At 43.7% G+C, this 23369-nt stretch overlaps 2 protein-coding genes across 2 annotated transcripts; both read left to right on the forward strand.

Annotated features, from left to right (window-relative positions):
- The first annotated feature begins 3434 nt into the window (after nt 1-3434).
- LOC134466171 (protamine-like) lies at nt 3435-6349 on the forward strand. Its single transcript, XM_063220068.1, has 3 exons — nt 3435-3595; nt 5602-5618; nt 6015-6349. Exons 1-3 carry the CDS (start codon nt 3435-3437, stop codon nt 6347-6349), a joined length of 513 nt encoding a protein of 170 aa, XP_063076138.1.
- Nucleotides 6350-9978: 3629 nt separating this feature from the next.
- On the forward strand, nt 9979-22459 carry LOC134466661 (uncharacterized). The gene is made up of 10 exons (XM_063220544.1): nt 9979-10040; nt 12470-12641; nt 14513-14705; nt 14991-15071; nt 16913-16983; nt 17377-17471; nt 19552-19596; nt 20501-20593; nt 21831-21871; nt 22226-22459. Exons 2-10 carry the CDS (start codon nt 12472-12474, stop codon nt 22445-22447), a joined length of 1011 nt encoding a protein of 336 aa, XP_063076614.1. The 5' UTR covers nt 9979-10040; nt 12470-12471; the 3' UTR covers nt 22448-22459.
- Nucleotides 22460-23369: the final 910 nt, after the last annotated feature.

A 23369-nucleotide genomic window follows, 5' to 3' on the forward strand; every position in this document is an offset into this window, starting at 1 on the left:
CATTGATAAAACAACTGCTTTTGCACATTTGAAAGGATGCGATTTCTGACCTTAAATGTTAACTTGTGTCAGGACAATACAGTAGCAACACAGCCAACTGTAGAATTAGTAGACATAACACAAACGCATGGCAGAGATGGGTTTACCCGGAACCTTAGAGGCTAGCATAAAACCATGTGACCAGAGATAAAAACTGTATCTACAGCTCTGGGGCGGCCTAATGTCCAAGATGTCACCATGACAATGACGATTTGAAGCGTCCGGAGCCATGGAATTCAGAGTTGTGACAACAGAGGCTACAGGAAGTTGGCTGGTGACATGATTCATGCAGATTCCATTAATTCTAGGCAGCAGCTTTCTTTTCGCTAGAGACTGACACAGAACCACTAGATAACAACCAAAGATAATGTAAAAATGTATTCAAATGAATTACATTTAAATTACTGCACTTTCTGTGTTTGACACTCACTTCCTGGAACTATTTTGGAATCATGGCTCTGGTGGGCAGAATATGGGGGCCATTTTTGTAGTTTTTATAGTACCTCTTAACATTGGTTTGAATGGCTTGAAAGACTCTTCCATGGCTCTGTAATTGTATCGCGAGTGGGTCTCAATTAAAGTGGCTCACTTTCCAAGGCAAGTGGAGCAGTGTCTTGAAAATATTATTATCCATTATTATTATTTTTACACAGTTGGAAAAATGCATTGTTAATTCAAGACTTAGAGAGTTGATTTCGTCTAGAGCAGTGGTTCATAATCTGGTTTGAAATGGCTCCCCAAGACAGGGTTGTGGTGGCTTTGATATACGTACACCACGTACAGTATAGGTTGCGGTATTCATATACATACATTTCATTGCCATCTGGAGCAATGAAAAAGCCAACAGGTTATGTCAGCATGTATCTTTTCTCATTACTGTTCTTTGACTTCGACCTGAACTTTGACTTTATTTGGTGACACCGTTCAATATTCTAAACCCTGTGTGGCCCTAGGTCCAAAATAATAACTGCCCCCCCTGCTCTAAGTACTGAATCAGCACTGCATTTTTTTTTTTTGCTACAGTCTTACCAAAGAACACCTCTGCCGGCAGAGACCGCAGGCACTCTCACACACACACACACACACACACACACACACACACACACACACACACACACACACACACACACACACACACACACACACACACACACACAAGAATAAATACCAAAAGAAATGCACTTAAGGTCCCCAACATTCCAAAGCATGTTCCAGAAACTCTTCAACATTCCAAAGCATGTTCCAGAACCCTTTCAACATTCCATTAGAATGTTCCAGAATCCTGTTAACATCCCATATAGGCTGTGACAGAATCAGAATTTTATTATGAGTAATAAAAATGAGTTCTGCTTCGAAAACCTCATGTAAACACATGTACGTAAATCACAGGAAATGTACATGCACATACTGTATAGTGCCCATTCTTGGGTTGCAGTTGACGTCATAGTGCTGCCCCCTGGTGGTGATCTACCGCTGCTGGTGGACAACCCCTGGCTTGGAGCCATTGAAACCCATTCAAAAGTACAAAAAATGTACTTTTGAATGAATGGGTGTCAATGGCTCCAAGCCCAGGTAGTCCACCATTTGAAATTTGCGCACTCTCGTGATGGGGGATTCTGACGTAACTGCAACCCAAGAATTGAGAAGTGAATGGTGCTACTAACAATGTTTGGAAATGTCCTATTGTTCTTGGACTCTGACATTGGAAGGTAAAACACACTATGAGGAATCACAAAATCATTCACACACACACACACACACACACACACACACACACACACACACACACACACGCACACACACACACACACACACAGTGTTCTGTGGTATGTTTATTAAGAGTTATTTATATGTTTGTGTATCTTTTTTATATCTGTAATTAAACATTTTACATCTCTGAAGATCCAACCTGGTGTTCCTTCCTGACTAACATATAACATGAATCATGAATTGTGGATTAAAAATATGAACTGATATGAAGTCTCATACGGCAGAGACAACATTTTTACTTTGCTGTTACCAGAATGGCAATGACGTAGGGCATTACTAAGGCCATCTGTAATGTCATGCAGTAGTGTAGTACTATGGTAATTCACTTTTAAATGACTGTTTATCTTTCCACGGATGGAACAGCTTGCATTATGTTGCCTTTTTATTATTAAATCATGTAATTAGTTTTCTTTTGTTTCAGACATGTTTAAGTTTTATCCTTTTTACCTGACGTGTCTTGACAGCGTAACTTCCGTCACCACTACGGGGGAGGCGGTTTAATCCGGCCCCAGACTTGAAGGAGAAATAACGACGGCTGTCAAAAAAGACATAAACCTCTAGTCTTCTAGCTCAGTGTTTCTCAACCTTTTTTTGGGGGGCAGGCACCCTTTCAATTCATGAAAAATGTCAAGGCACCCCAAACCAGCAAGCCGTAACATGGCATTGCATCGGATACCACACAAACTTAGAAAAGTAACACATTTGGAGACGTCACACAACCTATGTTCGAAGTTGCAGCTGACTGTGGTGACCTATATTAACTTTACTGTGCTTAAATGGCAGATGAAAGATTAATGGACTAAGCATTCATTTATTCATTTAGACAAATATGTATTACATTACATCATTTATTTAGCTGGCATGTTTTCACGGCACCCCTGATGGGGCCTGCGGCACCCCAGGGTGCCCCGGCACCCCGGTTGAGAAACACTGGTCAGGTCCAGTGGTTCCCAACCTATGGGTCACCAAAGATCCACAAAGGGTCGGGAATCCTCCTTGATTTTAAGGGGTAATTAACATTTATTTAAATAATATATGCATAGAAGCAACAAAATGTAAATGTTAACATGTATTCTATATATTCACCAAAGATCAAAAAGGGAATAAAATAGCTAAAATGAGTTCTTGCAGGAAACAGAGGGTATCATGTGACTCCCTCTCGGGCCTCTCTGGGCTGCCTATTGCCAAATTGGATCTTAACATGAAAGTTTACTAAGTAATAAACAAATATTTTCTAGTGGGGTCCAAGTACAGTCCTTTTCGCAGCTAAGGTGTGTCCTCCAAGAAAACGTGACTACAGTTGTTAAAGTGTGAAAAGTGTTTTTTTTAACACAATGTGAATACCCACTTCTAAATTTTAGGGGCTTCAGTATACCCACTTAAAATTGATTGATCCATTATTTAGAATAGCACAAATATACTGTATACATAAAGTGGGTATACTGTATATTTGAGCATTTTTTTGAAGTGGGTATACTGTATATATTTGTGCTATTCTAAATAATGGATCAATCAATTTTAAATGGGTATAGAAAAAGTAGACTACACCACTGCCGATGAGCATCAGATCAAAAAGGTGAACGCCCTGAAGCAAATTCCTGTTTCACACTTGAGGTCATGTTGGAATGTCCCGCTTTAGCCACCTTCAAGAGGAAGAGTGGAAGGCCAAGAAACAGCTGGCGTCGCCGTCGCGACCTACGTTTGTAGATGCAGATGTGAAGAGGTCTGGCTATACATGGGGACAACTGGAAAAGATGGCCCAGGATCGAAATGACAAAATTGGGCGGTAGGTGTAAGTAAGTAAGTAAGCCACCTTCAAGAGGCAGATTAAAATGTGACTTTGAGCGCAACAAGCATAGGCCTACACACCACTAGTCTGAATCTGAACACACACACACGTAAACACACACACACACACACACACACACTATACACATAGCCCTATTTTGGGGCCTCTTTCTTCTTATTAACATGCTTTATATTTGTATAATATAGTTGGCTACTAACAGACTTTTCGTATAAAATGTTTGTCTGTGATTTTAATTTCTCTACTTGTGAACATCTATCCTGCCTATTTTGGACACCAGATGGAAATTGGCCTTTGTGCTATAATCTTGCACATTCACATATAGGCTTACTAATACTGTGTGTTTATATGTGAAAAATGAAAGTAAAGTACTGCTGTGTATGCTGTTATTATTCGATTGTAGGTTCAATCCGTTCCCTTCTTGGTGCCAGGATTTCCCCCAAAAGATGCTGTTGCCTACTTTTATATAGGCCTAAAAATGTCAAAGGGTTGTGACAGTGTTAACAGATTGCAGATTTGTAATAAGTAGGCCTAGGCCTAATGGACTACTGGGTATTTTTCATTGACCTAAATTAAACAGAAAGAAGAAGAACCAAAAAATCGATTTTGTGCCCTGTGAATCAATTATGTGAATTTCGTTTCGATTCGATCGATTACAGCCCTACTCATTACACACGTGTGTTCAAAGCCTTTGTAATGTGATGAAAGTAATGAGATTTGACATTCGGTTTTGAGGAATCGAGAGTCGTAGTGGGGTTTTATCTCTGTGCTATTTAGGGAGTGTCATCATTGTGTCAGGAAATGAGCCATCCGGAGAGAAGCTGTAACCTAGCTCTCAAGTGAAAGCCCATTCACCTGGGAAAGTCCCATCACCGTGGTGACACAGTAGCCTGCTTTTACTACATACGTGCCCGCCGACAGGGGGGGACAAAGGGGTATGTTGTCCCGGGTCCAGGGAAATTGGGTCCCCCTTACATTGTATGTATTGGGTAGGGGGCCCTTTCAGATGACTTTGTCCCGGGCCCAGCAAAAGCTGTCAGCGGCCCTGACTACAAAGACCACATAACAGTAACTAGCGTTAAGCCCAACTGGTTAAACTCAACTGGAAAACTCCAGTGTGGCAGGACGGTGCCATGCTCAGGGTACCTCAGTCATGGAGGAGGAGTACTGGTTAATTACTCCCCCCACCAACCTGGCAGGTCGGGAATGGAACCGGCAACCTTTGGGCTACAAGTCCGACGCCCTAAACACTTACCCATTACTTTGTAACTCATTTCTGGTCTGGATCCTCGATGCCCTGGACCACTTGGGTGGGAGGAGTGAGCTCAGCTCTAGTTTGAAATTAGGTCTGACCAAAGGAGGATGGGGGAGAGCACTGGTTAATTACTCCCCCCTCCAACCTGGCAGGTCGGGAATCCAACCGACAACCTTTGGGTTACAAGGCTGTAACTGCTTACCCATGACAGCACTACACACTATAGTACCAAAAGTATTTGTTAACCTGCCTTGACTCGCATATGAAGTTAACCGCCATCACAGTCCTAAGCCATGATATCGCAAAAGGTGCAAAAGGTGAAGCAATCAAGTCAAGTCAAGTCGGTTTTATTGTCAATTTCTTTGCATGCGCTGGTCATACAAAGAAATGAAATTACCAAAGTAAGAAACGTAATTTCAATTCTTTGCATGACCAGGCAGCGCATGTAAAGAAATTGACAATAAAACCGACTTGACGTGACTTGATGGATTCACCTTTTGCACCTTTTGCGATATCATGGCTTAGGACTGTGATGGCGGTTAACTTCATCATTACAGCTCCATCCTCTCTGGGCTGCAGATGATTGAGGAGTGAGATGTGATTATTTGTTTTTTTTTGACCATCCTTCCGATGGCACGTTGGTGAGGTCACACACTGATGTGGGTGGAGAAGGCCTGACTCTCTGTCCCCTCCGCTCTAATTCATCTCAAATGTGTTCTATTGGCTTCAGGTACGGACTCTGTGCAGGTCAGTCAAGTTCACTCATACCAGACTCATGTCATCCATGTCTTTATGGGCCTTGTTGTGTGCACTGAGGAACATGTGACGGAGGTCATCTTGCACCTGTTCATCCCCCCTCGAGGATCGAACCTGCAACCTCGTCAACTACAACGGTCCGGCAATGGGAGACACAGTACAATACGCTGGACCAAGAGACTAGTCTCTCGGCCCAATGACATCGATACTGTATGAGGCGTTGGGAGGGAGGTTTACCAACGTTCCACGCCAACTCTGCTAGTTAATCTCCGTTACACACAGTCATGCTGCAAGAGAAAGGGGCCGCGCTCCAAACTGAAGAGGAAGAGGAAGAGGAAGAGAAAGAGGAAGAGGAAGAGGAAGAGGAGGGCTCGCTCCAAACTGAAGAGGAAGAGGAAGAGGAGGGCTCGCTCCAAACTGAAGAGGAAGAGGAAGGGGTGCGCTCCAAACTGAAGAGGAAGAGGAAGAGGAAGAGGAAGAGGAGGGCTCGCTCCAAACTGAAGAGAAAGAGGAAGAGGAAGAGGAAGAGGAGGGCTCGCTCCAAACTGAAGAGGAAGAGGGAGAGGAAGAGGAGGGTGCGCTCCAAACTGAAGAGGAAGAGGAAGAGGAAGAGGAGGGTGCGCTCCAAACTGAAGAGGAAGAGGAAGAGGAAGAGGAAGAGGAAGGGGCGCGCTCCAAATTGTTGCGAAAACACACAATACCAGAGGCGGTTTTACCAATAGGCAAACTTAGCCTATGGCCCAGTGGGCCCTGCCCACCACATTGGGAAGGGAAAGAAAGCCCACCTGGGAAACTCCAAGTCCCATTGTCATTGTGACACAGCACTCCACAGCAATTTCTCTCTCGCTGTCTCTTTCTGTATCTGTCTCCTCCCTCTCTCTCACACCCAATACTACAGATAAAGCGTCTTCAAGCCTGCTTGCTCTCTCTCTCTCTCTCTCTCTCTCTCTCTCTCTCTCAAATTCAATTTAGAACGCCACTTTATTAGCATGACTGTTAAAGCACATAAATAAAGTGAACCCTGCACATTGTACACAACGAAATTGCATTTATGCCTCACCCATGCAAGGGGCAGCCCTCAATGGTGTAAATAGCCATACACAATGAAAATGCATAGAACCGCTGGAAAAGTAGGCTCTCGATAAAATGTATTAAAGCTCTCTCGCTCTCTGTTTCTAGATCTGTTCACCCCTCTCTCTTTCTCTCTCTCTCACACACCCACTACACTACACTACAGGTAAAGCGTCTTCAAGCTTGCTAGCTCTCCCTCATTTTTGTGACACTGACTTTTGTCTTTGGGTTGCTATGCTTTTCTTTTTGCTTTTTGTCTCTATTATAAACGTGTGGTCACTGAGTGCTCTCTCTCTCTCTCTCTCTCTCTCTCTCTCTCTCTCTCTCTCTCTCTCTCTCACACACACACACACACACACACACACACACACACACACACACACACACACACACACACACACACACACACACACACACACACACACACAGTGCGCGCGCGTGGAGACGTAACCAAGGTACATAAAGCCCGCCTACTTCCTGAATGTTATGCGGCTCGTGGCGACTTTTCCTTCCAGGTGGAATATAACAAGAGCTTTGCAACTCTCGCAAGACAACAACTTTCGCTCTTTAAACACCAACAAAACCCTCCGCCTGGTCACCCACAGGTAAGAAACGAACCTCGGATGCTTTCAAAGACATTCATTCATATCTGACTGCTGCTGTCCAACCCTTCCCCACAATTACACTGCAGCTGCTGCGCAGATTGTCGGTTGGAAAAAAAAACTCGTCTGGCAAGAGCGAAGAACAAGAGATTAATGTGCTGTTTATAAAAATACAGAGAGAAGGCTGTCTCGACCGGTATGTAGGCCCAAGTTATGTTCGGGCTGCTCTCTGCTATCGGTTAGTTTCAGATCTCCCTCCGACGCGTGAGAACTTGGGTTTCGGAATTCGCCTTAGCGCACTCAACACCGAGATATATCATTAGGCATCTACTACGCCAGAAGCAAAAAGACAGAATGGAAGAGCAGGCTTTGACCTGTGCTGAAAGCTTTGACTCTGCCACGAACTGTAGGCAGTGTGGCCATTGGATGGGTTCCGGCTCAGTTGGGCAGGTTTTTGGCAGGGTTTTGGGGCATATAAATGAATAGAATTAAGTTCAAATTGACATGTCGTGCCGAAAAGCGAGTGCCTGCCAAAACACGAGTGCCGTCATTGAAACCAATGGAAACCGATGACCATTTTTTCAGATAGGCCTAGTTTTTACCCATTTTTGCAGATAAATCTGACACAATTTAAGATGGAAAGCCTATCAATAAAGCATCTACATTCCTTCTGGAAGTAGGCCTATTACAAAGAACTGGTTACAATTTCAGTATTATTTCCATCAAAGAATCGAAGAATTGTCATAACAAATGTTACAGTTTCATTCAAATAGCTCATATTAAGTGGAGGACGAGTAATGTTTCATAAGCATATTTTTAGTTCATAAATTATGTAATTCATTCTGCAAAAATGTGTATAATTTTCTCTCAAAAAATGTCATTGGTTTCAATGAGGGCACTCGTGTTCTGGCAGGGACTCGCTTTTTGGCACGACACATCCATTTCAGCATATTTTGACTGGAAATGAACTCTCACCAGGCGCTGCAATGTCACATCCGGAGGCCTATTTTCCCTTGCTGTGCAGCCTATTCCAAAACATAGCCAACATTTCCCTCAAGAAAAACAAATAAACAGCAACATTGCATTATGCTTTTAGTTATATATTGGGATGTATCGGGCCTGAGTTTCAAAGGTCTGTAAGTTGCAAGACGTTTTGTTTTACATATGATCTCAAATGCCTTGCAGTCGCCAGTTTTACTTTCGTTTTCAAACAATACACACACACACACACACACACACACACACACACACACACACACCGGTTACCCTCGTGGTTGTCAGTTATGTCTGTGACATCGTAATCTGTCGAGCGACAGCATGTAACGTAGGCTTATAGACTGATGATAAATCCCGTTATTTAGAAGATGCTGCGACTAGTTTGGCACTTGTGTCTGACGAAAAAGGCAATAATGAAGGACATCTCCTTCCTTACTTTGCCCTCTGGATTAATACATTAAGCTCTCTCTAGCCTACACAATATGCTCCATTGTTCCTAATGAGGCAGATAGACAATGGTGTGTCACTGAAAAACAATAAAAACCTAACAAGACCCCACGACAAAACTTGATCCATCCAGTGCAGAGTTAGTTGATCGTAAGGCAATGAGCCTACAGCGCTCTGCTTGTTACTTAGATAAATTATCTTGTTTGGAAAGAAACTGTTTCCTTATATTTACTTTTATTTTTGAGCATGGAGCGTGGGCAGAATAGGGGTGAAATGGGTATCTATAGGCTAGTGGGGTATCTATCTATGTGTATCTATAGTGGGCAGTGTGGAATTGCCATTTTGGAGCTAGTCTACATTATTTGGATTACATGACATTTCGCTGACGCTTTTATCCAAAGCGATTTACAGATATTCTACAGGGTATTGGTTACAGTCCGTATTGCACTGTGGTGTTAGATGCCTTGCGCAAGGGCACATCAGCTAGATGGAGGTGTAGGGAGAGGTAAGGGTGGGTTTCGAACCTGCAAGGCTCCCATCTTCAGACCAGCTCCCTGAACACCCAAACATCGGGAGCATAAATTAAATAGACAATCACGATATCTTTCTGTGCATGCCGTTCTGTTCTTGGGGTGAATTGGGGTGGAGCGCGATCAAACGGACCGGTTTTACGCACATGAAATAAGGTGTGTGTGTGTGTGTGTGTGTGTGTGTGTGTGTGTGTGTGTGTGTGTGTGTGTGTGTGTGTGTGTGTGTGTGTGTGTGTGTGTGTGTGTGTGTGTGTGTGTGTGTGTGTGTTTACCCACGGGAAAAGGCGGAGTTTTGGGGCTCGGGAATAGAATGTTGCCATTCCGCTGACACACAACGCGGAAATATTTACGAGATTAGACACATGACAATGTGACAGCTCAAGTCTTATTTTAGGCGCTTTTCATGCTTGGAGACGTCTACGTTTAGAAAATATGACGTTTTAGTTCTGTGCTGAAACTCACTCGCCACAATTTGGCTGCAGAGGGAGAACTTGAGGGAAGTCGGAAGCCGATCGGTCTGTGTCAGTATTGTGTATTGTAGGCCTATTTTACACATAGGAAGTCCCTCTTTTCCTGTACAATACTAGAACTCATATATATCTAACAGGGTAGACCGAGTAGCATACAGCGGAGTACAAAGTGCAGTTGAGACGAGGTGAATATCTTCTGTGAACAGCAAGACGCTGCGCTGGGCGACATCGACATCGAACAAACGTCGAAACGGAAACGCTCCCTCGGGGTTAAACGGAGTTGGGACTGTTTTAAAAGTAAGTAGAGCTAGGCCTTAGCACAGCCCCCACACCTGCTTACTGTTACTGTCTACTTTGAATAGGCACATAATTTTGTAGGCCTACTGTAGTAGCAGCAGTTAACAACTGTTAAGGAACGACTTCGAACATGCACATAGTTTTTTTAAAGCCTCATAGGCTTTAAACTGACTCTGACACTGACTCAGCCTAGAACTATCCATACAGCAGTCGAATAGTCGGGCTGTCTCCTTCACGCAAACACAATGGGTAAGTTTTGAAGGCGTTGAACATTATGTTTGGGAAGTTTAGTGTGCGTTTGGCACATTGGTGGCATGCGCACTGGAGGCATCGGTGATGTCTTGTGCCGCACGTTATAGGCCTAAATGAGTCGCACAGTCCTTCATTGCAATGTAATTGTCCTGATTGTGGTGTGCACCTGACTGGTGATTGCGTTGTAGGCTCACATAACCTCTAAAGATCACTAAGTGGGCTATTCAGGACATTAGAGCAGGGGTACCCATGGGGAACCCTTTTCATTCGAAGGGCCACTTCAAATTGCTCCAAAAGGGCCATAGTATGAACACAAACCAGGGTTCCCCCTGCACTTTAGGCCTATAAGCTATTGAAGGCAGCCACCTTTATAACAGACCCCACCTTCACTAGGTCCCCTGAATATAGCTTAATTGTATTGCAAGCAAAATGGAATTCCTAAGATTCCTTTACAAAATAGGTCCTTTTCATATGACACCATTAAATTATGTCGGGGCCTGATACAATCACTTCAAGGGCCACAAAGGGCCCTCGAGACACAGGTTCCCCACCCCTGCTTTAGAGCATTTGGAGTAGCCTATTTATTTAGAATAGGGCTATGAGTGGAAGAAAACTGGTGTACCTTTTTATATTATCTCATGTAATGAAATAAGTTTTCAGATAACAGGTCAAGAAATGGTTGACTCTTGTCAGGGTGTGTTCAGCTGAGGAAAGCACTGTGTTTACATTCCATTTCAGCAAGTAATGCCCATGTCACTGCTCAGCAAGTAATGCACGTGTCACTGCTCAGCAAGTAATGCACGAGTCGCTGCTCAGTGCGGGTGCAGCCATCCGCTCTCCGCTGTGCATGCACACAATGACGTTTCAGGAAGGAGTTTCCCAAGTCTGGTGCGGACACCAAAATGCGCGACAGCCGCACATGTGCTGGTGGTTCAATTCATAGGGTACATTCCAATATGCAACCTTGCGTCCTCCACTTGTGCTTGTCACCTTGCACGGCCTCCTGGCCCCTCTTCCTTTGAGAAAACAATAAAGTTTCCTAGCTGTCAGCCTAGCCAAAACAATTTTTGAGGGACTATTCTTCATTCACCTTTCAGTTTGCAAATGAGAAAATGACTTTACAATTGAGCTTTTGTGAATTATTTAAATATAATGCTGTTGTCAGTGATGTCATCATGACATATTACTTCCTGGTATGAGGCCACAAGCACAAGTGGAGGATGCAAGGTCACGTATTGGAACGCAACCATAGTAGGCAGTAGGGCTGCACGATTATGGAAAAAATCATAATCATCACCATCACCATAACCGAATGTCACTCAATGATGAAGTCATAGAATGTTTATGACAAATGCACGACTGCGTTACAACATTGTTATGACAGTGTTATGTCATACTTATGATGTCGGCGCCAAGTAAAGTGTTAACAAATGTGTTGTAACTTGGGTTACTTGCATTGTAACTAACTAGTGTTATCTTTACCCCCTGTTATGTCTTACATTACTGTGGTACAGTTACTCCCAGCATTGTAGATGGGATGTAGTACAGGCTGGCCGATATGAATGGATGGCCCTTTTCACAATTATGCAATTATTATCCTTTTTAAGCAATAAGCCAGTTAAGCAATACGCCACGAGAGGCTGTGGGTTATGCTCGATTGATAATGGGCAAGGGGAGTGGGGCACGACGCAAAGCAGAGGGCCATAAACTTCCCCTTAGGGGTCAAACATACCAAAGCCGAACTGGACGAACGCAGTCTTTCTGCTTATTTTCGGCCGGTGTGTTTTTCTCTGCCTTTCACCGACGCCGGTAAAAATCGCGGCCGTTCCGCGACGCTTTTCCGCCCTAGTGTGTAAGACCCCTTACCCATTATCAATAGAGCATTAACCCACGGAGTCAAGTGGCTTATTGCTTATATAACACTGGTACACTTAGTGCCCCCCCCCCAGCCTGGGACAGGTGAAAGACTACACTATAGGGTACCCAAAGAGACTACTTTTGTAGTTCAGTAGCCCTGTTATATAATGGGTTTCAATGGGAGAAAAGACTACGCTCTTGGCTACCCGAAGAAACCATTTTTGTAGTTCAATAATCACGTGTTCTAATGGGTTTCAATGGGAGGAAAGACTACAAATTAGGCGCCCTCAATTCTAATGTGTTCTATTCTGTCCTATTAGACATGGATCTCATCATGAGCATCATCGAGCCGGTGAAGGCGGTGGCGGAGGTGGTGTACGGCCTGTTCAAGGCCGACAAGGACAACCAGGCCCAATGCCAGCGGCTAGCCGGCTGCGTTCACGCCTTGCTGCAGACGCTCGACAGCCTGAAACGACAATATGACTTCAACAGGTAATGTAGTGCAATGCAGAGGAGTTAGAATGGAGCTGAGTCTGCCATAGGACTACAAGTTCCAACAGCAGCTCGATGCATTAAAAGACTGCAAAGTTCCAACACCAGGAAACACAAGTTGAATTTTTAATACAGACAGACAACCTCAGCAGTTAAGTAAGGGTTAACGTTCGGCGAGAAGGTCGCTACCGTGGAATAGCAGCACGACAGAGAGAATCTTTAGACCCCGACGCGGAGCGGAGGGGTCTTGTTCTCTCTGAAGTGCTGCTATTCCACAAAGCGACCGACTCGCCGAAAGTTAACCCGCTTATTATATGGATATACTTAAATGATTCACACATGGCGGGGACATTTCTTTAGGCCTATTTAATGTTAAGTTTATTATACTTTTTCATGTCAAAAGATTGTTGCTGCGCAAAACAAAACAGTGACGTTGTGGAACAACGCTAGGCAACAGCTAGGTAGCCAGGACAACAGGTGTTGTCTATCACAGCCATACAGGTCTGTGATCACAGCAGCTGATTAGAGTCTTGTTGAAAAGTCGCTTTAGCAGTGAAAAGTCTTGTTGCCATTGACAGCGGTCTGTTATAGACCAACCCGTCCGTTATCGAAAAATAACAGACGTGCGAACGTTGGGGAGCCCCGGTTGATTAACCGTTTACAATACATTCAGAACTCAGCAGCTAGATTACTCACACACACCAGACCCTGGCATCACATTACCCCTATCCTCTATCAATTACACTGGCTTCCTATCCATTCACGTATCCATTTCAAAATTCTCCTCCTTGTATACAAGGCCCAGCACAACCTTGCACCCTCCTACATCACAAGTCTCCTCACCCCATACAATCCCACCCGCACACTACGCTCCACTGACTCACTCCTCCTTACAGTTCCCTCCACACACCTGCGCACCATGGGCGACAGGGCATTTAGTGTTGTTGGCCCCAAACTTTGGAATTCACTCCCACTGTCTCTTCGTCAGTGTTCCACACTATCTACTTTTAAATCCAAGCTGAAGACACACCTTTTCATTTCTGCTTTTCCACTTCATTGACAGGCACTTCCACTTTATTTTAATCATCAGTTTATTTTTAATTTTACATATTATTTTTTTTTTCTTCCCCTCATTTTATTTTATTTTCAAATGCATTCTACTTCTTTTCTTACTTGAAAACATTTATCTTTATTGTACTTTTATTTCTATTTTATTTTTGCATTTTAATTACTCTCCTATTGTTAATTCACTGAAGCTTTGTTTTACTTTCCCTACTGTTATGTATTTGTTTTGATTGTAAAGTGTCCTTGGGTATCTTGAAAGGCGCTCAAAAATAAAATGTATTATTATTATTATTATTATTATTAAATGAATGGAGCATTCGACCGATGACGTCACACCATATAATAATGTAGTTTAATGCAGAGGACTTAGAGGGACATCTTGTCAGGAGGGTCCCCGAGCCCATGATGGTGAATAACGGTTAAAGTGATACTGCACCATTTGTGTAAATAAGCTCATATTACACATCCCTTAGAGTTAAATAATTGAGTTTTACCTTTCTCCTGTACTTTCATCCGTTCTCAGATTTTACCACCAAGCTAGCAGTTAACATTTACTCGTATGAGACCAGCTGGTGGCTAACTGGTCTCATAGGACTCAATGTTAACTGCTAGCATGGAGGTAAAAAATTGCACTGCCACAACTAGAAAAATGTTGGAAGTACAGGAGAACGGTAAAACCCTATTACTTGACTCAAGTTATACTATTAGCTTAAGCTTTGCCATCATCTTACAATAAGCCACTGGATCAAACGACGCCAGCTAGCATGCTAAGTAGCCTTTAACTGTACAAAACATTCCCACTCTAGGCCTAGTAAGGAGCTGCAGGAGCGGCTGGAGGCGATCAAGGAGAGTTTGGACATCGCCGAGGCCATCATGCGCAAGCAGGAGGCCAGGGGGAAGTTCAAGAGAGTGCTGAAGGCCCACAAGATTCAGGACCAGCTGGACGAGCTCTACGTGACGCTTGATGACGACCACAAGCAGCTCACCTTACTCCTACAGGTACAGTCCAGTAGTCTTTTCTCCCATTGAAACCCATTATAAAACAGAGCTATTGAACTACAAAAATGGCCCCTTCAGGTGGCAGAGTGTGTAGTCTTTTATCCCATTGAACTACAAAAATGACCTCTTCAGTTAGCCTAGTGTGTCTGGTGTGTGTGTCTTTTCTCCCGTTAAAGCTCATTTGAAGCTTATTGATAGAATGGAGTTGAACCGACTATGAACTGCATGTCCTGACAGGAAGAATTGCACGTTGTAGTTTATTGATTTATGTCTGTTCATTTTCAGGTGGAGCAGAGAGGAGCGACTGGCGACGCCCTCAGGCACCTGGATGAAGTGCAGCAGGGCATGAACAACACCAACGCCAAGGTCTGTCTGCCTCTCTAAGGCTTCATGTCTTACCGCACGAATACACCGTCCGCGACTTGAACAAGACGAGCGACGGAAGTAATTGACTTTGTATTGAGTCCCAGGACAAAGGCGATGCGCACAATGTGAGCGACAGTTTGTAGTTGAACTCCTGGGAATATTATGCATTATTATCAGGGCTCTAAATTAACTTTTTCCACCACCAGCCAATTTGGCTAGTAGACATTTTTTCTTACCAGCCAAACAGAAGTTCAACTAGCCATTTTTTAATCTTGCCAAAATAGGCTATGCGTTAGGCTAGTTGTGTGGGTTTTTTTAATTATTATTATTATTATTATGGTTATTTTATTCAAATGTCCACAACACATAAACACTACTGTATAGGCCTACATACTAGGTCTATAATAAGCATATTATATATACTTTTTTAAACTTCTGCTTTATTTTTACCTTATTTTTTACCTCTGAAAACAATTAATCACCTGCCACACACACACACAACAGACCTTTGAACCAAACACACAGCCAAACACTACAAAACCTCACACTCCAAGGAGGGAGAAGAGATGAGAGGAAAAGAAGAGGAGGAGAGGAGAGGTCAACACACACACACACACACGTTGTGCAATAATGGATATGATGTCGTGTGTGCCTGTGTGTTTATGTGGCCTAGCCTAGCCTACAGTATGATGCTATAGGCACCCCTCCAGGAGCTCTTCTCTACCATGCGCAACAAAATAACAAGAAGCCTACGCTATGTTTAACTAAAAGCAAATATCACGGAAATGTTCGCTTCCTTTGTTAGGCTACTTCCATAGCGTACGTAGCGCACGTAGCCTACTCGCACGGGCATAAGGTCTGCCCTTCTTTCCGATGGCGTGGGCTTTCCAACTTAGTTGCGCCAGGACTTAAAACATTTCAGAAGACAACTGACAGCTACGCTCACACTACTCTGACAGCCCGTTCTCCTCCTCTGCCCTTGTCGCTATTTCGTTCCACAACACTCCTGTTATTGAAACTCTTCGGTCAGGTCCTCGCAGCTTAAAAGGCAGCCTGTTAGAGCAAGGTGTGTCGGTGTCGGCGAATGCTAATAGTAACAGTAGGCCTAATAGTGACGTTAAAAGTGGCGGAGCGAAAGCGACAGGAGCAGGGGAGAGTTGCCTGTCAAAATAGTGTGAGCGCACAAGAGCTCTGAAATGCTTTCTGTCCTGGCGCGCGCAACAGCAGCACGGAGTGGCTGCTGCTTCGGAACGCTCACGGTGGGGTGGGGTCATGACGGGAGTGTTTATGGGTAATGTAGGAAATCTCGCCGTGTCGTTGTCATACAAGCAGCCGTTTACCGTTCACAATTTACTGTAGGCTACTCGGGCGCTACTAGCCAAATGGGCGGGTAGGTATTTTTTTCCACCGGCCAAAATTAATTTTCACCCGTGTTTGGCGGGTTGGCGTGTGTTAATTTAGAGCCCTGTTTATTATTATATGGTGTGACATCATCGGTCGAATGCTCCATTCATCCGCTCCGCGTCGGGGTCTAAAGGATCTCTGTCGTGCTGCTATTCCACGGTAGCGACCTTCTCGCTGAACATTAACCCTTACTTAAGCTATGGCGCGGTTCGGCGACAGACGCCGCGGCCAATGAAGATGTTGGAATGCTCACATTCTGCTTTTAACGGACATACTCTATTCGCTTCATTTGCTCGTATCGCTCTCGCTGTACTAAAGCGATTCTCTGTCGCTTGTATCTCGTCGCGGTTAAAGGTGCACTGTGTAATTTTTTTTGTAGTTTATTTTTAGAATTCATGCTGCCCCATTCACACATGTTGTGTGCCCATCTCTTCCAGGCCAGTGCCATCCAGGACACAGTGGACAACACCATGAGAACAATCGGGGGCATGGACACCAAGCTGGACAGGCAAGTTGTAGTCTTTTCACACACTAGAACAAGTCAATTGACATGGCGAAAAGACTACAAAACAAAATGGAAAAGATCTATCTATCTATCTATCTATCTATCTATCTGTCTGTCTGTCTGTCTGTCTGTCTATCTATCTATCTATCTATCTATCTATCTAAAAAGTAGTCCCTTAGCACACATAGTTCCACCACTGTAACGCTATAGTAGTCACTGAAAAAACGTAACCACCACTGTACTACACCAATGTGACAGTACACAGGCCCTTTGGTAATACAACGTGGTCATTGCCATTCTGGTAACAGCCTATTGTATAACAGGGGGCATGTCTTGAGGCGTTAAGGTGTCTGTCAGCTTACATCTATCTATCTATTTATCCATCTTTCTATTTAGCTCTCAGCAGAAGATGGACTCCTTGCACGGGAAAATGGATCGGAGTCAGAAGTCTATAGACGATCTAAATGAAAAGATGGACAAGCTCTTTGCCGGTAAGTGGCAATGAGTAAGTGGCAAAAGTACAAAACATTGTGCGCAAACAATGGCATACATGTCCTACAGTCGGACCCAGCTCTGACAGACATCTCGTTCAGTTGCTCTCCTTCCTTAAGAGGCAGACTAATACACATCATCAACCACCACCCCCAAACAGCTGACGTGGTTTCTACAGATGTGGTCGCTGTATTCACTGCTCTCCTCCGACACAAAGCACTTCTCCCATCCACACACGAGCAAGCGCTTTAAGATTAACAACTTTTTGTTGTAACACGTTATCTATATTCTGAAGTGCCCATGTGGATTAGTATATGTGGGCCAAATCAAAGGCCCTCTCAAGATTTGAATTGCTGAACACAAAGCTGCTGTACGCAATCAAATCTTGGATTATGCGGTAGCGCCGCGCGCCACTACATCCAGGCCAATCACGGCTCATGCGCGCTTTTGAAAATTTGGGGGAATCGAATCAAAATCACTCCTTTCCAAAGAGGAGGGGAGTTAGATGCTTCTAAAACGGGAAGCATTTTGGATTCATACCATCAATATTGTGTTGAGCCACATGGACTAAATGAGGAATTATGCTTCTACTGTTTTCTCTGAGTCCGTCATGAAGATATTTTCATATTTTTATTATGTTGTTTTCAGTTTGTTTTTTTTGGTTTTTAGTTATAATGTAAAAAAATGATTAATTCACCCATTCATGAGAGCCCTTACTGGATAATTGCTCTAGACCAGGGGTGTCAAACTCATTTTGGTCCGGGGGCCGCATACAACCCATGAGGACCTCAAGCGGGCCGCATTAGTAACATTATCGCAAAAAAAACCCCCATAAAGCAGAGGGTTAGTTTTCAATACTATCGCATTATCTTTTCAGCATGTTTTAAAAGTGTCGAATATGTAGAAAACAATGCAATACTGATAATCCTGTGCAAAATGTCATTGATTTCATTCATTCATTGGCAACTGTCAATTAATAAAATAGTGTACAGTTCATTTTGGCGGGGTGTAAGAAATTTTGTATTTCTTAGATATAATTTCCTGCATTTTAACGCATTTTAATGTCCCGTTTCCCGTTTGAGCTCAATACGAACCAATACAAATACAGTTATATTTATTATTTAATTAAAACCAATAACAATACAATACGAAAAAGAAGTATTAACATTTGACATCTATATATGAGGTCTATGTATGAGCTTTATCAAATGCCTGTCACAGTACAAATTCACCATTTATATTAGAAGTCTGATGTGCACTTTACTACAAATACAGTGTAAGAGAGAGAGAGGACCATTGGGTTAATGTCATGAAGGTCTCGATTCTGCTCCCAGTGGCGTAATTGTGCATTTCGGTTATTTCTTTGTAAAAGCAAAAAAAAAAAAGTTTGATTATGTATGTTTGACACCCCTGCTCTAGACCCACCCCTCACTAGTAACCAATGTTTGAAAAGACGGAGGGAATAATGTCTTTATATTCTATACAGCAGGGATGGGCAACTGGCGGCCCGGGGGCCACATGCGGCCCGCCTCCTCACTCAATGCGGCCCGTAGATAAAACAGTAGGCCTAATTAAGAAAATAATGACCATATTTTTTAAAACAACTATGGAATTAATCTGTTGTAATTATACTGTTGGCCAATGGAGTATTGAGTATAGAGTATTCTATTCCTTCCAAATAATATGGGCAGTCAGTGAGCAACCAACTGCACCTATAACTCTGCAAATTGGAGTCAGATACGTGGTCATGTGGCCCTCCGATTGTGGCGATGAAAAAGCGTGGCCCTCCTCATCATAAAAGTTGCCCATCTCTGCTATACAGTGACATCAGTATGGTTTGACTCTGATGAAGACGCACTGTGTTGAAACATTAGTCATGCTTGCACCACAATAAACTGGCAGCAAAACGTATCCTGTGTGCTCAAGTCATGCTTGGCCTTGACCAGCTCGTTTCTACTGAGTGTTTCGTCTCATCCATCTCTGTTTTTGATCCCATTGAAACCTATTGTAAGGCACGGCTAATGGACTACATTGAACAAAGAACTACAAATGTCTAACGCTTATCCTGTTTCTTTCCAGGTCAGCCTGCTGTAGTTCCAACCCCTGGTCCCAACCCGACTCCTGGTAAGTGACATTACATGACATGACATTACATTATATCACCCCAGTACTTATGTCACTCCTGCCCCTGACATAACTTTTGTCACATGTTCATGTTGTTGGAGCAACATCTTATAACTTTCAATTGATGAATTGGCTTCAGAAGTTGCTCATTTTTCACGTTATTTACTGGAGCCAAAAAATGTTTGTCTTGCCAAAATCTGCCTTTTCTGTGTTCATTAAATTATTAATCTTTTTTTATTTTCATGCAACAAATTTATCCTTGTTCATAGAATTTCATTTGGGAGGGTTGTGGCTTTCATATGAGCGACTGAGAATGACTTCTGAAGCCAATTGATGAATTGTTTACAACTCTAGACAACTTTGATAGTCTAGAACAGCCGATCCCAAACTTTTTTCTCCTACACATCCCCTTGTACATTTCAGCGCGGTTGCGCTATACCCTGTAAAAAAAACCTCTACGTTGCTTTGGCTAAAAGCATCAGCTAAGAGTAACGTAATGTAACGTAATGTAATGTAATCTAAGTGTAACCCCCTGCCATTTACCTGTCAAGCCACAACCTTTTTGATTTAAGATCATCATCAAAATCAACAGTTTTACTCCATTTCATGTAAGAAAATAATTTATCACAGAGTGTAGTAGATAGCCTGTTGTTGGTGGTGGTTCGGGGGATTCTCACGAGAGAAAATTTTAAATATAGTTGATAAAAGTTCAATTTTAATGTAATATGAGAACACAAATATAGGGCCCATTCACATAAAAGGGATTAATTAGAAAACCTGCGATGGAGAGACCTTATTGAATACATATTACATAGTACTATAGGAAATTGGCATGCTTTTGAAAATGATATTGATATTGTAGCGGGGAACACTAATCTTGCCTTGCTCGTTCCTGCCCCCACAGCTCCAGTCGTACCCGCCCCCCAAACTCCAGTTGTTCCCGCCCCCCAAGGTCCAGTGGCCCCCCCTGCAGCCTCCAACCTCCCCAAGGAAGCAGGTGAGTCACACTCAGTACTATACATGCAGACCTCTGGGCTTCCGCACATTGGCTCCGACAAAGTGCTGAGCACTGCTCCACAAAAGTTTGACTCCGTTGTTTTCAATAGAACACTGTACACTGGCGCCGATGTCCGCGGACATTCGCCGATGTCGGATAGCAATTAGAGATGATTTCTATTTTGTCGGCGCCGCCCACTGACTATCAATGTTACGTTCGTGTGAAATTGGGTTTGGGGGTCCGAATTATATCGGAAGCGAAAGTGCTCCGCAGTGCTGTCGGAGCCAATGTGCGGCCAGCCTTAGTCGAGGCAAAGCCATGGAAATAAGAGTTACGCTAATCCCATTGACCTCTGGGTTCCATTTTTAAACAACAATGGTGACTCATGGAACCATTGACACACAGATCACCATTGACATAGTTCCAAAATAGTTCCAGGAAGTGGGCATAGAACACAGAAAGTGTGTAAAATGTTATTGATTTTAATTCAATTTTACTTCATCTTCGCTTGATATATAGTGGTTCTGTGATAGTCTTTAGCAAACAGAATGCCGCTGCCTAATTTAAAAAAAAAATCTATGTGAATCATGTCACCAACAGACTTTCTGTACCTCGTTTGTCACAAGAATTCCACAGCTCTACAGGGCCGTACACACACGTCGCTGCTAGTTACTCGCTCAGCGAATGAAGTCAATAGAATGTCAATGTGTTCCAGCGAGACTCGCAGGCACAAGCGATGCGTTGTGGGCGGATCCCGAGTTGGAAATATTGTATTGTTGCTATTGTTTTTATGCTTTTATGCCTCTGTTTTTTGTCTTTTCTCTCTTGATTTTGCATGGTTTTATATCACGATACAGCACACTGTCTTTGTGTATGAAATGCGCTATAAATAAAAGTTCCTTGCCTTGCCTAAGAATCCCACTATCTAGCAAGCATAGTACGAATTCTCAAACTCCAGTTTGGTTCTATTTCAGCTCGACTAATGTGTAGACCTATACATGACGTTTAGAACTGACTAACTCAAGGGGAAGTGTGAAATGAGTTTATCTCCAGAAATGCTACGGTAGTGGGGAAACTGAAGTATTTTCTCCTATCCAGACCCATTGTAAAGCATGGCTATTGAACTACAAAAATGGCCTCTTTAAAGTGTGTATACAGTACATTTTGTTGGGGCATCCTCTATTGCAATGACATTGGTCTGTAACCTTCTCTCTTCTTGTGTTCTTGTCATCCCCAGACAAGCTTCTGTTTGCGATACGTGGACGCTTCGTGGAGAAGGTGAGCATGTTTATTTATTAATCAATAGGTCTGAGGGTGTGTAGCTGCTCAATCACATGACTGCTGGCGTTTCAGAGAACGGGATGGAAAGATGCATTATCTGATATCTCTCTCTCTCTCTCTCTCTCTCTCTCTCTCTCTCTCTCTCTCTCTGCCTACACAACTGTAAACTAGCATTAGCTCTTTCTCTCCTTTATAGGTGACACTGCCAGTCATCAATTGTTTACTAGACTCCTTCCAATAGCAAATTAATAAATTCAAAAATAGGAAGCATGACAGCCCTATCTCTAACCCTTCCTCCATCTTTCTCTCTCTCTCTCTCTATCCCTCCCCCTCTCTCTCTCTCTTTTAAAGGTGACACTGCCCGTCATCAAGGGCCTTCTCGACACCCTGCGTGACGCGCGGGTTCTAAACGAGGAGGAGGCGGAGTCTGTCCTGGAGGAGCAGAGTGCCCGAGCCGACCGCGCCCGCTGCCTCGTGGATACGGTGCGCAAGAAGGGACAAAAAGCCAGCCAGAAGATGGTGGACGCACTCCGCGATCAAGACCCTAGCCTGGCGGAGACGCTCGGACTATAGGGGGGGCCAGGGTTCGAATCTCGAGGGGTGCAGGGGGTGGGGTGTATGGAAAATATTCAGCAATAAGATACAACGATGATCTGAACATACGGTGTGCTGAAAGGGCCAAAGATGCTGCAGGATCTGAAGGAGCAGGACTGTAACACGGCAGAGACACTCAAACTGTAAAAGAGGAACACAAGGGATTGGGCAGCTGTGGCCAGGTGGTTAAGGAGTTGGACCGTAGATCAGAGGAGTGCAAGTTCTTTTAAAAATATATATATTTATTTTTTGTCTTTTTTAACTTTATGTATGATAGGACAGTGAAGATGGTGACAGAAAGCAAGTAGGGAGAGAGACGGGGTAGGGCTGGCAAAATACCCTGTACCAAGGCACCTAACCCCACACTGCTCCAGGGACTGTAACCAATAAAATAATGTAAAATAACTGTAAGTCGCTTTGGATAAAAGCGTCAGCTAAGTGTTATGTAATGTCATGGAATGTAAAAGACAGAGGCAATGGGATTATTGGTGGACCAGGGTTCGATTCCTGAGGGGTGCGGGGGGTGGGGTGTATACGGTAGACGCAGGGAGCCAGCCGGAAGATGCTGGAGGGTCTGAAGGAGCATGACATGACATTACATTACATTACATTGCACTTAGCTGACGCTTTCATTTATTCAAAGCGACTTACAACTATTGCTTTTCAGGGTATTGGTTACAGTCCCTGGAGCAATGTGGGGTTAGGTCCCTCGCTCAAGGGCACTTCAGCCATGGATGGAGGTGTAGGGAGAGGTCAGGGGGGGATTCGAACCGGTGTCCTGTCTATATGAGCGACCCGTCGAGATGTGATTCTCTTCGCTACTGAGCATGCGCACGCATGCGCACACCCTCGCGGTGGTTTTCGCGGGTGATTGCCCATCGAATTGTGAGACCGCAAATTA

Source organism: Engraulis encrasicolus, chromosome 16 (genome assembly GCF_034702125.1).
Source record: "Engraulis encrasicolus isolate BLACKSEA-1 chromosome 16, IST_EnEncr_1.0, whole genome shotgun sequence".
Lineage (NCBI taxonomy): Eukaryota > Metazoa > Chordata > Actinopteri > Clupeiformes > Engraulidae > Engraulis > Engraulis encrasicolus.

What these genes read in the sequence shown, in the direction of transcription:
- LOC134466661 (XM_063220544.1), top strand. Translation starts at nt 12,472, where the DNA reads ATGGATCTCATCATGAGCATCATCGAGCCGGTGAAGGCGGTGGCGGAG. An exon ending in TGAACAACACCAACGCCAAG is followed by an intron (nt 15,072 to 16,912) that starts GTCTGTCTGCCT and finishes CATCTCTTCCAG; the next exon opens with GCCAGTGCCATCCAGGACAC. An exon ending in CAACCTCCCCAAGGAAGCAG is followed by an intron (nt 20,594 to 21,830) that starts GTGAGTCACACT and finishes TGTCATCCCCAG; the next exon opens with ACAAGCTTCTGTTTGCGATA.
- LOC134466171 (XM_063220068.1), top strand. Translation starts at nt 3,435, where the DNA reads ATGTCCCGCTTTAGCCACCTTCAAGAGGAAGAGTGGAAGGCCAAGAAA.